The sequence below is a fragment of the Syngnathus leptorhynchus genome, chromosome 15 (genome assembly GCF_054491065.1).
Source record: "Syngnathus leptorhynchus isolate UIUO chromosome 15, UIUO_Slep, whole genome shotgun sequence".
Classification (NCBI taxonomy): domain Eukaryota; kingdom Metazoa; phylum Chordata; class Actinopteri; order Syngnathiformes; family Syngnathidae; genus Syngnathus; species Syngnathus leptorhynchus.
This window is the reverse complement of record NC_141209.1, coordinates 427,492-439,396: the sequence shown is the minus strand read 5'-3', so window position 1 is coordinate 439,396 and position 11,905 is coordinate 427,492. Positions and strand designations below refer to the sequence as shown.

Below are 11,905 nucleotides of genomic sequence, written 5' to 3'. Positions count from 1 at the left end.
ATCAGTGGGGTCGAGTAAACATAAAGGTAGGCGTCAGTCCGTCCCTATGTGATCTCAGCGACCTGTGATTTCAGAGCCTGAAGCTCCACCCAGTCTTTTATTGATAAGTCTCAGGGTGAGCCAGGGTCTGGACGCTCCTCCCGTCATTCTGAAAACACATTGAGTGTAAAAATGGCCACAGCTGGGAAGGTAAGAGCTCATTAATACTCTTCATGCACGTGAAGAAATCCAGTTGTGTTGGTTGTTGTATGGACCCCGACGACAGTCCCTTCCCAATCAAAAAGCGGGACTCTATTTGTGCTTGCTTTTTAACCGTTTGCTTCTTGCTCACTTATGACCTTTGTAACTGTCATATCTTCCCGTGAGCCAGCACAACAGCTGCTCATGGAGATTAGGTTCAAAGAAGGTGGATTTGTTTTTTTACCATGGGTCTTTCTCTTCCCTAAAGCCTGCTACACAAAGCACTTCTTCTCACAAATCGTTTATTTGATCATTGTGACAAAGGGCTTGACGCCAAAGTTTGTTCGTGTCCTACGTACATCTTTTTTCCATCTGCTCTCAAGGTCATCAAGTGTAAGGCAGCGGTGGCCTGGGAAGCAAACAAGCCTTTGACAATTGAGGAGATTGAGGTGGAACCGCCGCAGGACAACCAGGTCCGCGTTAAGGTGAGGAGGAAAAAGTTTGACCTGGCTGGCTGGCTGTGGCCCAATCAAATGATTATCATTTAGCCGTCCGACTCAGCTTTCACTTTGTTTTGGGTTTTTTGCTTCTCTAGTCACCTGCTCAATCCCAAAGTGCAACGAACGATATGTTTAGTTTGCTTGTTTTCCGACATACGTTATTTCACCAATACGTGTTGCCAATGAGCGTGAGCTCCATCAATCAGGCGGTCGGTTGTCTTCGGAGCAGATGGTGGCAACCGGTGTGTGCCGTACCGACCTCTTCTACCTGAACGAAACGGACAATAAAGACCTCTTCCCCATGGTGCTCGGCCACGAGGGAGCGGGCGTTGTGGAGAGCGTCGGACCCGGAGTCACCGAATTTCAGCCAGGTGGGTTCGGAAGGATCTCGGTCAACGTTCAGCGACTTGATTCTGCACTGTCCTTGTCTTTTAGGTGACAAAGTTATCCCTTTGATCATCTCCCAGTGTAGAGAGTGTCGCTTCTGTAAGAGTCCCAAGACGAACCAATGTGAAAAAGCATGGTGAGCTCCCTTTCTTCTCCTCAAGGTCCATCCCAAATGTTGCCCAAAAGTGTCTTTGCCCACAGTGGTTTCCTTCCTGTCTTTGCGCTTCAGTGTGTCACACCTGACAGCAACACTTTGCTATTGTCTAGGCATGTTGTTCCTCACAATGTGAGCCAAGCGCCTTGCTCCAAGTTAAACTGCAAGGGAAAGAAGTTGCTGCAGTTTATGGGAATCAGCACCTTCTCACAGTACAGTGTGATTAACCAGATTGCACTGGCCAAGATTGACCCTGCTGCCCCTCTGGAGAAAGTCTTTCTCCTTGGCTGTGGGATCTGCACAGGATTTGGAGCGGCGGTCAATAACGCTCAGGTACGACGGCATCCGCGCCTGAAGCTCCATTTGACGTGACGTCGTGATTTGTGCTTTTGTTTTTTTTAGGTGGAACCCGATTCCACTTGCGCTGTGTTTGGGCTAGGAGCTGTGGGCTTGGCTGCAATCATGGGCTGCAAATATGCCGGCGCCAAGAAAATTATCGCCGTGGATATCAACGCGGACAAGTTTGACAAAGCAAAGGAGTTTGGAGCCACCGACTTTGTAAACCCAAAGGATCACCACAAACCCGTCAGCCAGGTGATATCCGAGATGACAAATGGCGGCGTTGACTTCTCCCTGGAATGTGTGGGGGATGTAAAACTCATGGTGAGTGAGGAACATTTTCATCACATTTGACTTTTTGGAATACTAAGTTTGCGTTCCCGTCTAGCGCACTGCCTTGGAGTCCTGCATTCCCGCCTGGGGAGTAAGCGTGATCGTGGGCTGGACCGACAAGGAAGATTTCTCTGCTCGTCCCAACGATCTCATCGGTGGACGCACGTGGAAGGGCTCTGTGTTTGGAGGTAAACCGAGGCCTCGCTCGGATTTGCAGCGGATGGCGCCGTCTTTGTTCATTTGGGTCACCTTGTGGCTGTCTGTAGTCATTCAGGGCTAAAGAGCTTGCTTGCTTGCTTGCTTGCGAGGCTGTGACAGCGTCGGCATTTCAGGCAATCCACTTTCGGATGGATCTTTTTCTCATTTCTGAATCAGGTTTTAAGGGTAAGGACGGTGTGGCAAAAATGGTTCTAGCCTACATGGACAAAAAAGTCAAGTTGGATGAGTTTATTACTCACAAAATGACTTTGGATGACATCAATGAAGCCATTGAGCTGCTGAAGGAGGGCAAAAGGTACAACAACATTCCATTTACAGTCATGATTGACTAACAATGTTTCAAAGATACCATCCATTTTGTGTGTGTGTGTGTGTCTTGTCTTTGTCTCCCGCAGCATTCGAACATTCCTGAGTGTTAGTCCACAATAAGTCAATTGGAAGGAAGGGATTTTATTGTTATTTCTCCACATTTCCATAACTGCAAAAGAGTCTCAATGACATGATACAACAAGACCACTAGCACCATTTATGAATGCAACTAAGGACTTTCATCAAACAACTCCAAAGAATTAGGCATGTTTTGTTGAAACATGATATGATCCAAATAAACCAAAGAGATCAGTGACTTCTCAGTGCTCTGACTTTGTTTAGTACAAATGGTTTTTCTCATCTGCAGTGAACAAAAAAAACGGGTCCTGGTATTTTTGGCTTCTATCTGCGCCCGCCACATCATTGAAGGAATGTTTTTTCTAATGATTCCAAATGCTGATTCCGTACAGATGTTTTGCACTCTGTAAAAGTAGATGTTGTCTATTTTCTTTCCCCTCTACTGCTATATGAACAGCATGGCCTTACTGGACCAAAAAAAAACGAAAAAAATATATATCTAAATAAATACGGGGAGTGGCAACGTACACGTTATAAAATGTGGAAGCCAAGCCGCCCGCCCGCCCCTGCCAACCTGTCACTTTGATGGAGGGAGGTCAAAACTCGACGAAATGCCATTCTCCACAGAAAGTGTTTCATCTGCCCGCTCACTCAGTTGCTTGCTCGCCGAGCGCAGGCAGCAGGCAATCTTACTTACAGGAAGGGAGAAGATCAACAAGTTTGATTCACCTAAAAGGTACCCCATTACAATTTGATGCTTTGATGGTGGTGGAAACTCCAAGCATAAACCTCAAGAGAGAAAGGGAAGATGTATAGTTCTAATGCAACGTATGGCTTGTCACATGGCTATGTTAATGTGACCTGCTCTGCCCTGCTCCTTCAAATTGGAAAGCTTGAATTTTTTTTTGGGGGGGATATTGTGCCCTCTGCTGGCCATTAAAAAAAAAAAAAATCACCCTTCATCTTCCCATTCTTTCTTTTATTTACTTGAGCCCGATAACTGCACAAATGTCTTTTTCATAAATATTTTAATATTTCCTTCAGCAACTTTTCACTATCAAATCAATTCACACGTGACACATTCAAGTCCGTCCATTTCCTTTGAGGGCTGATATTTAATTGAAGGAACACGGGAGCCAGCTTGACACTGAACTCCAGGAGCACTTTTCTCTTCTTTTGGATTAGTCCGGTCCTCTGGGAGCACGTGCTCCCTCCGTCCGGTCAAGGCCTACATTTGGCTCAGAAAATGAGCCTGACCGTTGTCTTCCAGGCGGCGGGTAAGGATTTCGCAACCAGTGTCTGTGACCAGAAGTGTGTGTTCGAACTGAGCAGATCTCTTCCCGTCCCTGGTGACCGCTGTCCAGCCATCGGGCCAGGTCTCGTCTTGCCAGCCACCTGGAAGAAATATTCAAACGTAAGGCAGTCGAAATGGTGTCATATTGAGGTGAGTCATATTGGTGAGTCTCACCTTCACATATCATGGGTTCGATGGTGAACACGTGACCCGGCTTCATAACGCCAACTGCTTTGTTTTCTGGAGAGAGGGATGCAGAAATGATTGTGATATAGGTATGCAGATCAAGTTGCTGATGTTCCCCCCCCCCCCCCCCCCGCCTCAATTTGTCAGAAGGACTTACTGGCATAATGCGGCACATTTGGAGCGGTGTGGAAAAGCCTGTGGATGCCGTGGCCGCAGTAGCTTCGCACCACAGAGAAGCCGTTGGCCTGAGCGTGCTTCTGGATGATGTTACCCAGCTCTCGATAGCGGATGCCGGGTTTCACTGCAAGTACAACCATGCTAGTACCATCCGAGTTACACGTATTACGTAGGGCAGAAATAATGTTGCACAAGATAATTGCCTATCAATCCAAGTAGGCTATGAGAGGCTGAAAAGGAAGGCAAAAAGATTGCAGCTCTTACCAGAGTCTATAGCTTGCATAAGGCATTCGTAAGTAGTCTGGACAAGTTTCTTTGCTCCTTCATCCACCTCTCCCACGTAAAAGGTCTCATTGAGGTCACCGTGGAAACCATTGTGGTAGACGGTGATGTCCACTGCGTGAGATGAGACGTTGATTGAAATCACATCAAATCTATTTTGTCACGCAACCAAGGTCTGAATGCTTGTTATGCGTACAACAGACGCAATGACGAGCGGGAGAACCTTTAGCCAAATGGAGGAATCACTTGAACGGCAAGTCTATACGACAACACCAGAGGAGTGTCTGATGGAAGTAAGACTATCCGCAAAAAGCCTACAAGTTGCGAGTGAGCGCTATTCATAGACCTAACTTGTTTGTCACACAATAGAATACAGCCTTTGTTACGTGACAATAACTTGAACAAACGACACTCTCGGAAGTCCATGCTAATTTCCATTTGGGATGTCAGGGGAATGAGTCAAATACGTACGACTGGCCGTACCATTAAGTATATCGCCGTCTTGTAGCCGTCTTCTGTCCGGGATTCCGTGGCAAATGACTTCGTTGACAGACGTGCAGCAGGATTTGGGGAAGTTGTAATAGTTCAGAGGAGAAGGGTAGCAGTTCCTTGTCGTACAAGCCTGAGCAGACAAGTACGGATCAAATGAAGTGGGACAAAAGCCGCTATCAGACCGCTCAGGTGTGTCAAAGGCAATTTTCTCATAGGTACACAGTAGCTATGGTTTCCCTTGTCATGAGACTTTCATTTTTGGGTTGCGAGTGCATGTATGTACCAGATGTACTGCATGGTCAATTTCTTCTGTTGTAACACCAGCTTTCACCATGGCAGCTGCGATATCCAAGACTTCTCGAGCCAGCTGCAATGGACCGTCCCAATGCGGGATTAAAAAAAAAGAAAGGCCAAGGGCTGTGAGTAGAAGCAACACAAAGAAATATTTCACGTCACCTTGCACACCACTCTCATGCCTTCGATGTCCTCGGGAGGGAGGATCTTGATCTGTGACGTTCCCTTCAGAAATTGCTCGGATTCAGACATCCCTGTGGAGAGAAAGACAGACGACGGTTGGGATCAAGCCACAGTTGGGATGCAGCCAGGTGGGCCAGGCGCCGTTCAAATTCATTTTCGAGGCACTTTGGGAGCCGGCGCGAGCCCACGGCCTAAATGGAAGATGCCCTTTGCGCCGGCCGGCCGGCGCGCGCTGTCTTTACGCCGAGCGCGTGCAAATGTTTTCGACGTGCCTTCGGCTCAAACAGCACGTGTTTCGTGATAATGCAATCGTGGAAATTAGAGCAATGACTCGCAGGATTCAATTCTCATTAACACCGATCATTTGCCACTTTGATATTCCTAAGGCGGCACTATACTTAAAGAGTAGCCAACAGGAAGGATTGCTGGTGGCCAACTCTGAGGTGAGTCAACTTTGCATTGCAAACACGTTACAATGTTGAACGAACGATTCAACAAAGTTTCATAACGCAAAACCATACGAAGGGCACTAAAGTGTCTCGTTTGGTCAAAGCACTTCAGCGTTCATCATTTATGAAGTCAACGGGATGATTGCTGCACGAACCATCGACAGTTGCTTGGCAACAGTGAGTTTTGTCCAGAGTGCGATCGTCAATTCAATTTGACTTCCACGTATACAGAGCACCTTAGGAAAAGGCGAAAACGATATTTTCACCAGAATCCCCTGCGTGCGAGTAAAAGTGGAAAGAGACGTTTCATATCGTATAGAGCACGGCACGGCACGTCACGTCTGAGGCATTGCTGTGTGCTCTTCCCTGAAAAAGCATCACAAGGGAATGAAAAGACAGAGTAACCATGACGACCTGAGTATGCAGGCAGATAGATGACAGGGATGGAGAGTTGCCATGGTAACACCGAATCAATCGCCGAGCACATTTGCACACAGCTTACAGTTAACTATCGGAGAGAGCATTACGCCGCTGATCTCGGAAATTCTTCTACCCAAATGGCCGATTGATATCACAGAGAAGGCAAGCCATCACAGGAAAGTGATCAGGGACAGAATGAAATGCATTCTGAAAGTGACCTCGTACGCATTGTGTGCAGGGAAGGAACAATACGCATGCAGCCGCGCGGCGCAAGTCTTCTTCAGCCACATCACGGCCAAGACCAACCTGGACCCTAAATATAAACTTTGTTACCTCGAGGATGGTCGGCATAGTCGGGTCTTTGGATTTCACTGGGTACAGGCCGCAAAGGTGTCTAAAGTGAAAAGCACAACACATGTTGGGCCTCCATGCAATGACAGCAAAAGTATTTTTCAAGAATTTCTTTTTTTCCCCCCCCCCAAATACCCTATAAAGTTGGACACAGACAAAAATGAGACAGGGAACTCACCAGAGGGTAGTAAGGACGAAGTTTCCCCGCGTAGCGATAGCCAGGCCATGGGTCTGTGTTGATGTCTTTTTCCACACAGTTCTTACATTCATTGTGGTTCTTGTCCTCCTCTGACAAAACAACACAATATTTACAACGCGATGATAAAGACCATAGCGGCACAAAGGCATGCGTCGATTGTTGAAACAATTGTTCCGTTATACATCGAAACAATTCGAGCGGTGGGAGTGCACTTCCTTGAGCCCTGGATACTTACTTGCTTTTTTGTGCAGCAACTTGTGAGATGCCCAGCTCCCCTTGAAACATTCCTGGGAATGAAAAGAGAATATCAAAACTCCCCAAAGTAAGGTCAAGGGTTCAACGACATGCAAAGAGTCTCCCTCGTGTCTGCTTTGGCACTTCAAATAAAGAAGAAGACTGGTCATGTTGCTGTACAGTGGTAATGAAGCTGAATTTAGCCCTTGGCTTACTTGAGAACTGCATGGGAACTAGGAAGGTAAAAGAGGGATCGTTTCCGAAATCAGCAGCTTGTTGTATATGTCCGGTCTCGGCAACTGGCTCCCAAGAAGCATGTCAACTAACAGCGCTGGCTATTTGGCACTATTTTGCAACACCGACGTGTAATGACCGACCCATATTCTCCCGTTGGCCGCAATGCAATGTGAGAAAAATAGTCCAGGCCCAGATAGGTGGATGGACGGACGGATGGATTTCGTTGCACAGCGTAAAGTTAATCGCGCTTCTTGAACTCCTCCAAGAGTTGATTGAATCATGCTTTTGCAAAATGACATGCACTTTAGGCACACCTGACACATAACTTGTTGCACATGTTTGAAAGACAATCGTTCGAACGATACCACCCACTCCAGCCAAGTGGTCAGCGATTAGCTCGGGAGTTGGTCGAGTCGTCCACCAAATATGCGGGAATGACCACGGACAGTTTATTATTCATCGCCAACTATCTTTGTACCACGAGGTCATTCTCAAACTTCATTCAAAGCTGTTATGACATTTCATATAGCAAGCATTTGTGCCTAGGTTTCTACGTAGCATGCCAGCTAGATACTAGCAGCCTCGTGATGATACGGGCAGCGAGGGCCCGTTGTTGGGCTAAAACAGCGGCCTTTTTAAACTTGCCAAGAGCACAGCGCAGCTTTACCTGGGAACAGAAATAGGATCCTTGAATGCCAAGCTTAATGCATGTAGGACACTGAAGTTTGGCGTCTTTGCTGCAGCATTCCGTCTCGCACTCCCTTCTCTCCACTGTGCTTGCCATGCTTTCGCCGGTCGGCCCTGCTGATCGTGCTCGCGCTCGCGCTCGTGCTCGAGGGGTGGAGTCTCAGTGCCTTCGGGCGCGCGGCCACAAGCGGCTTACTGCGCATGTCCAGAGAGGGCGGGCTGGAGGTCACGTTGCTTCGTGTGCTCCAATCAAGTGAGAGTTTCCCAGCACAGATTTGTAAGATGGCGACTGCCGAACCGGTGAGCGCTTTCTCGATAAACTTCGTGGTATCTAACGTCTTGACGTAAACCGTGCCATTTGCACATCGAAGGATTTGTCATGTCATGTCATGTATGTGAAGTGCAGGATCAGTCGCCACCTGGTTTTGTCTACGATTTATGCTTAACCCCTAAAAGCACTATGGAGACCACCTCGCAACTTTTAAGCTGACGTTGAGGACTCGCTGTCTGTCCACTTTGCACAAAAAACAGTCAGTCAGTCGGTCGGTCAGTTGGTCGGTCAGTCAGCGTGCCCTAACGTTACTGTTAATGTCAGAAAACTTTACAAATCATAAACATCAAGGATACACTATACGCACACACTCTTTTGACTCGGCGTGTCGTATAATTTGCATTGAGCATAATTGTTGATCCCTTTAACGACCTCCCCGACGATTTCTATTTCAGTGACTCACGTTTGTCTTTAAAGAAAAGAACGAATGGATTAGCTTGAATGATGTTCAAAAGTGAGACAATGTCCTCATGCCGTTGTTAATACGATCATTTAGTAGGCGCAAGCACAAAATCTGTGTTTGATACCTACCGCAATTGGAAACAAAAATACATTGAAAAGGTTCAAATCCAGTTTTCAGTCTGCTCTCCTTGTTTGCTCCCATGAGCACAAACTATTTGTCATAAAAGTCAAGTCAAATATACTGATCTCAAATGACAACCGGAAACAAAGAGCTACCTGATAAAGTTCCCTTTCCCTCTAGGAAACCAACTTAAGTCCATCCCTGCCCAAAGAGGATGGAACTGATGAGGCAAAAGAGGTTGGGCACGTGTTTTAGATCGCAATTCAAAACAAAAAAGACAATACACATTGAAAATATTCAAGTAGAGTTTTCAGTCTGCTCTCCTTTTTTGCTCCCATGAACACAAATGATAATAAAAGTCAAGTTCATATACTGATCTCAAATTACAGCCACAAACAAAGAAGTGCTACTTGATCGTGCCAAATAAAGTTCCCTTTCTCTCATTTGTTTTAGCAAACCAACCCAAGTCCATCCCTGGCCAAAGAGGATGAAACTGATGAGGCAAAGGAGGTTGGTCCCGTGTTTTATATCGCAATTCAAAACAAAAATACAATATACATTGAACGTATTCAAATCGAGTTTTCAGTCTGCTCTCCTTGTTTGCTCCCATTCACGCAAACTATTTGTAATAAAAGTCAAGTCAAATATACTGATCTCAAATGACAACCATAAACAAAGAAGCGCTACTTGATAAAGTTCCCTCATTTGTTTTAGGAAACCAAGCCAAGTCCATCCCTGCCCAAAGAGGATGGAACTGATGAGGCAAAAGAGGTTGGTCAGGAAATTGTGAGCCCAGAAGTCTACATCAAACACCCACTGCAAAACAGGCAAGGCTCCATAGCACACTTGTAAATGTAACCGTGACCATCACAAATTAAAAACGCCCCCCCCCCCCCCCCGAAAATATGCAGCAGCATCATTTTTATTTTATTTTTTTACATTCTCACCCCAACAGATGGTCTCTATGGTTCTTCAAGATTGACAAGAGCAAAACATGGCAGGCCAACCTGAGACTCATCTCCAAATTTGACACAGTCGAAGACTTTTGGGCGTAGGTTGCACTCAATGTCTTCACGCTGTGGCCCCTGTGTTGAGTTTTCTTTGGGATTCTTTCGAGGTCGTAAAGGACGTTTGGCAGACATTCACCAGCACTTTCCACGCACCATTTCTGTGAACATAACAAATGAGCTTGTTTGACTCCTCTGCCACGTCTTCTTTGCAGTCTGTACAACCATATCCAGTTATCCAGCAATCTCATGTCAGGCTGCGATTACTCCCTTTTCAAGGTTTGTCTCATCAAGTCATGTCCAGTATGCATGCCTTGAATGACATATGTCATATGAAGGATGTTTGCATTTGAAGAAAACTATCCATGGAAAATGAATCATCCAATGTTGTTGAAATGATTATGAAATATGCAGGATGGTATTGAGCCCATGTGGGAGGATGAGAGGAACAAGCGTGGTGGACGCTGGTTGATCACACTCAAGCAGCAGCAGAGAAAATTTGATCTGGACCGCTTTTGGTTAGAAACTGTAAGTTTTCACTCTTGACTCTTTTTTTCGTATTGTGGATTTCAAAAAAAACCTCGCTGCTCTACACTTAATTGTTTTGGACTGCTCGGACGCAACATTTAGGTCAGTTTCTTTGTTTTGGATGTTGAGTGAAAACAAAATATCAACCTGATGATTGATTTTACCACCGTCACTTTTCCAGCTCTTGTGCTTAGTTGGAGAGGCCTTTGACAACTACAGCGATGAAGTCTGTGGAGCTGTGGTCAATATTCGCACAAAAGGGGATAAAATCGCTGTGTGGACATCAGACTCTGAAAACCGTGACGCCATCACACAAATAGGGTGAGTGAGTGAGTGAGTGAGTGAGTGAGCGAGCGAGCGAGCGAGCGAGCGAGCGAGCCTTTGCATGTGGCTGTATCAATTAATAAAGTGGCATCCTTTGTTTTTGTTTTCCGGCCATCAGGAGAGTTTACAAGGAGCGATTGGGGCTCCCCTTAAAGATGACTATTGGCTACCAATCTCACTTTGACACATCAACCAAAAGTGGCTCCACCACTAAGAACAAATTTGTTGTTTGAGAAGCGCCTATTGTGCTCCTTTTTCAACTTCTTGTCATATTTGTTGTTGGTGCATATGTTTACTTTGCTGCAAAGACTGTGGAATCCAATCCAAATGTTTCCATAAGATTTAGGCTACGTTCACACTGCAGCTCACTTCCTATTTTTTATTTTTTTTGCCCTGTGTCTGAACTGCTCGGTTCCGATTTTCTCATTAAAAGGCTCACCTAGGGTTTTTGAGAAAATGAAAGGCGTATCGTGCTGAAAATACGGTAATATTTGACTGGACTTTAGTCTTGCTTGAAATCTGAATCATAAAGTGTACTTTTGTGGCATTAGCGGCCACGTAAATTCATTTCTAATCTTACATCCCTGAAACGGGATCGAAAAGACACAAAGAACGTTTTCACCTAAAAATCAGAATTGAGCGTTAAGGCCTGCATTGTGAACGCAGCCTGAGACAACAAAAGTATTTGAAAATGTCTTCCCAAACACTCAACTCACAATATTATAAACTTGATCTCATTCAAAGACTTTGGATTGCTATCATCTGTGAAACGTACAGTAGACGCGGAGTTCTATTACAGAACGCCAGGCTCATTTGGAAGGTTCTGCGACAGGATTTTCTCGGTGCTGTCACTCAACATTCGTAGAACGGAAACATGCGGAACCGTCGTTTTAAAGTCACTGATGACGCTGAAACATCATTTGGAAGTAACGCTGTGTTTGGACTTTAATAGTCAGCTATTAAATTGGAGTATGAACACTAACACCAAATGGAAAGGTATCCAATGAGTGCTATTACTAGAGCGTGCTATTTAGAGGGCTTTGAGGATTCTCTACGTAAAAATATAGATCACTTTTTTTTTTTGAATTGCAGTCAATCGTGAACTGCAACAACGTATATTTTTCTGCCATTTTCTACAGCATGATTTTTTTGTTGTTGTTGCTGTAATTGTGTAAGAAATTAAAGCCTTTAATTTATTCTATCTTGGA

The 11,905-nt window shown here is 45.5% G+C and overlaps 3 protein-coding genes across 5 annotated transcripts; 2 read left to right on the top strand and 1 right to left on the bottom strand.

The window, feature by feature from the left end:
• The first annotated feature begins 153 nt into the window (after positions 1-153).
• Positions 154-2,727, top strand: LOC147044849 (alcohol dehydrogenase 1-like). The gene is made up of 9 exons (XM_085931329.1): positions 154-189; positions 564-665; positions 910-1,051; positions 1,116-1,203; positions 1,335-1,554; positions 1,624-1,884; positions 1,949-2,081; positions 2,269-2,407; positions 2,508-2,727. The coding sequence occupies exons 1-9, from the start codon at positions 172-174 to the stop codon at positions 2,539-2,541; spliced, it is 1,137 nt and encodes a 378-aa protein (XP_085787455.1). The 5' UTR covers positions 154-171; the 3' UTR covers positions 2,542-2,727.
• Positions 2,728-3,510: 783 nt separating this feature from the next.
• metap1 (methionyl aminopeptidase 1) lies at positions 3,511-8,521 on the bottom strand. The gene is made up of 11 exons (XM_085931328.1): positions 7,965-8,521; positions 7,062-7,113; positions 6,806-6,915; positions 6,610-6,670; positions 5,387-5,478; positions 5,214-5,297; positions 4,922-5,060; positions 4,421-4,552; positions 4,137-4,280; positions 3,968-4,033; positions 3,511-3,894 (listed from the first exon to the last, which is right to left on the bottom strand). Exons 1-11 carry the CDS (start codon positions 8,079-8,081, stop codon positions 3,728-3,730), a joined length of 1,164 nt encoding a protein of 387 aa, XP_085787454.1. The 5' UTR covers positions 8,082-8,521; the 3' UTR covers positions 3,511-3,727.
• On the top strand, positions 7,233-11,898 carry eif4eb (eukaryotic translation initiation factor 4eb). Of its 3 annotated transcripts, none has more exons than XM_085931331.1 (9): positions 7,233-7,301; positions 9,019-9,075; positions 9,292-9,348; positions 9,553-9,665; positions 9,794-9,889; positions 10,061-10,124; positions 10,260-10,373; positions 10,555-10,694; positions 10,816-11,898. In XM_085931331.1, exons 1-9 carry the CDS (start codon positions 7,248-7,250, stop codon positions 10,928-10,930), a joined length of 810 nt encoding a protein of 269 aa, XP_085787457.1. In that variant the 5' UTR covers positions 7,233-7,247; the 3' UTR covers positions 10,931-11,898. The 3 variants fall into 3 exon arrangements, with proteins under 3 accessions (XP_085787457.1, XP_085787456.1, XP_085787458.1); XM_085931330.1 differs by lacking the exon at positions 7,233-7,301 and adding an exon at positions 8,171-8,284; XM_085931332.1 differs by lacking the exon at positions 7,233-7,301 and adding an exon at positions 8,349-8,375.
• The last annotated feature ends 7 nt before the right edge of the window (positions 11,899-11,905 follow it).

Excerpts from the sequence above, each read along its gene's own strand:
- LOC147044849 (XM_085931329.1), top strand. Across the intron at positions 2,082-2,268 it reads GAAGGGCTCTGTGTTTGGAG|GTTTTAAGGGTAAGGACGGT; the intron begins GTAAACCGAGGC and ends TTTCTGAATCAG. Across the intron at positions 2,408-2,507 it reads CTGCTGAAGGAGGGCAAAAG|CATTCGAACATTCCTGAGTG; the intron begins GTACAACAACAT and ends TGTCTCCCGCAG.
- metap1 (XM_085931328.1), bottom strand. The coding sequence starts at position 8,081 with ATGGCAAGCACAGTGGAGAGAAGGGAGTGCGAGACGGAATGCTGCAGC. Across the intron at positions 5,479-6,609 it reads CTATGCCGACCATCCTCGAG|GGATGTCTGAATCCGAGCAA; the intron begins GTAACAAAGTTT and ends TTCTCTCCACAG. Across the intron at positions 3,895-3,967 it reads CGAACCCATGATATGTGAAG|GTGGCTGGCAAGACGAGACC; the intron begins GTGAGACTCACC and ends TATTTCTTCCAG.
- eif4eb (XM_085931330.1), top strand. The coding sequence starts at position 8,186 with ATGTCCAGAGAGGGCGGGCTGGAGGTCACGTTGCTTCGTGTGCTCCAA. Across the intron at positions 9,076-9,291 it reads GAACTGATGAGGCAAAAGAG|CAAACCAACCCAAGTCCATC; the intron begins GTTGGGCACGTG and ends CATTTGTTTTAG. Across the intron at positions 9,666-9,793 it reads AAACACCCACTGCAAAACAG|ATGGTCTCTATGGTTCTTCA; the intron begins GCAAGGCTCCAT and ends TCACCCCAACAG.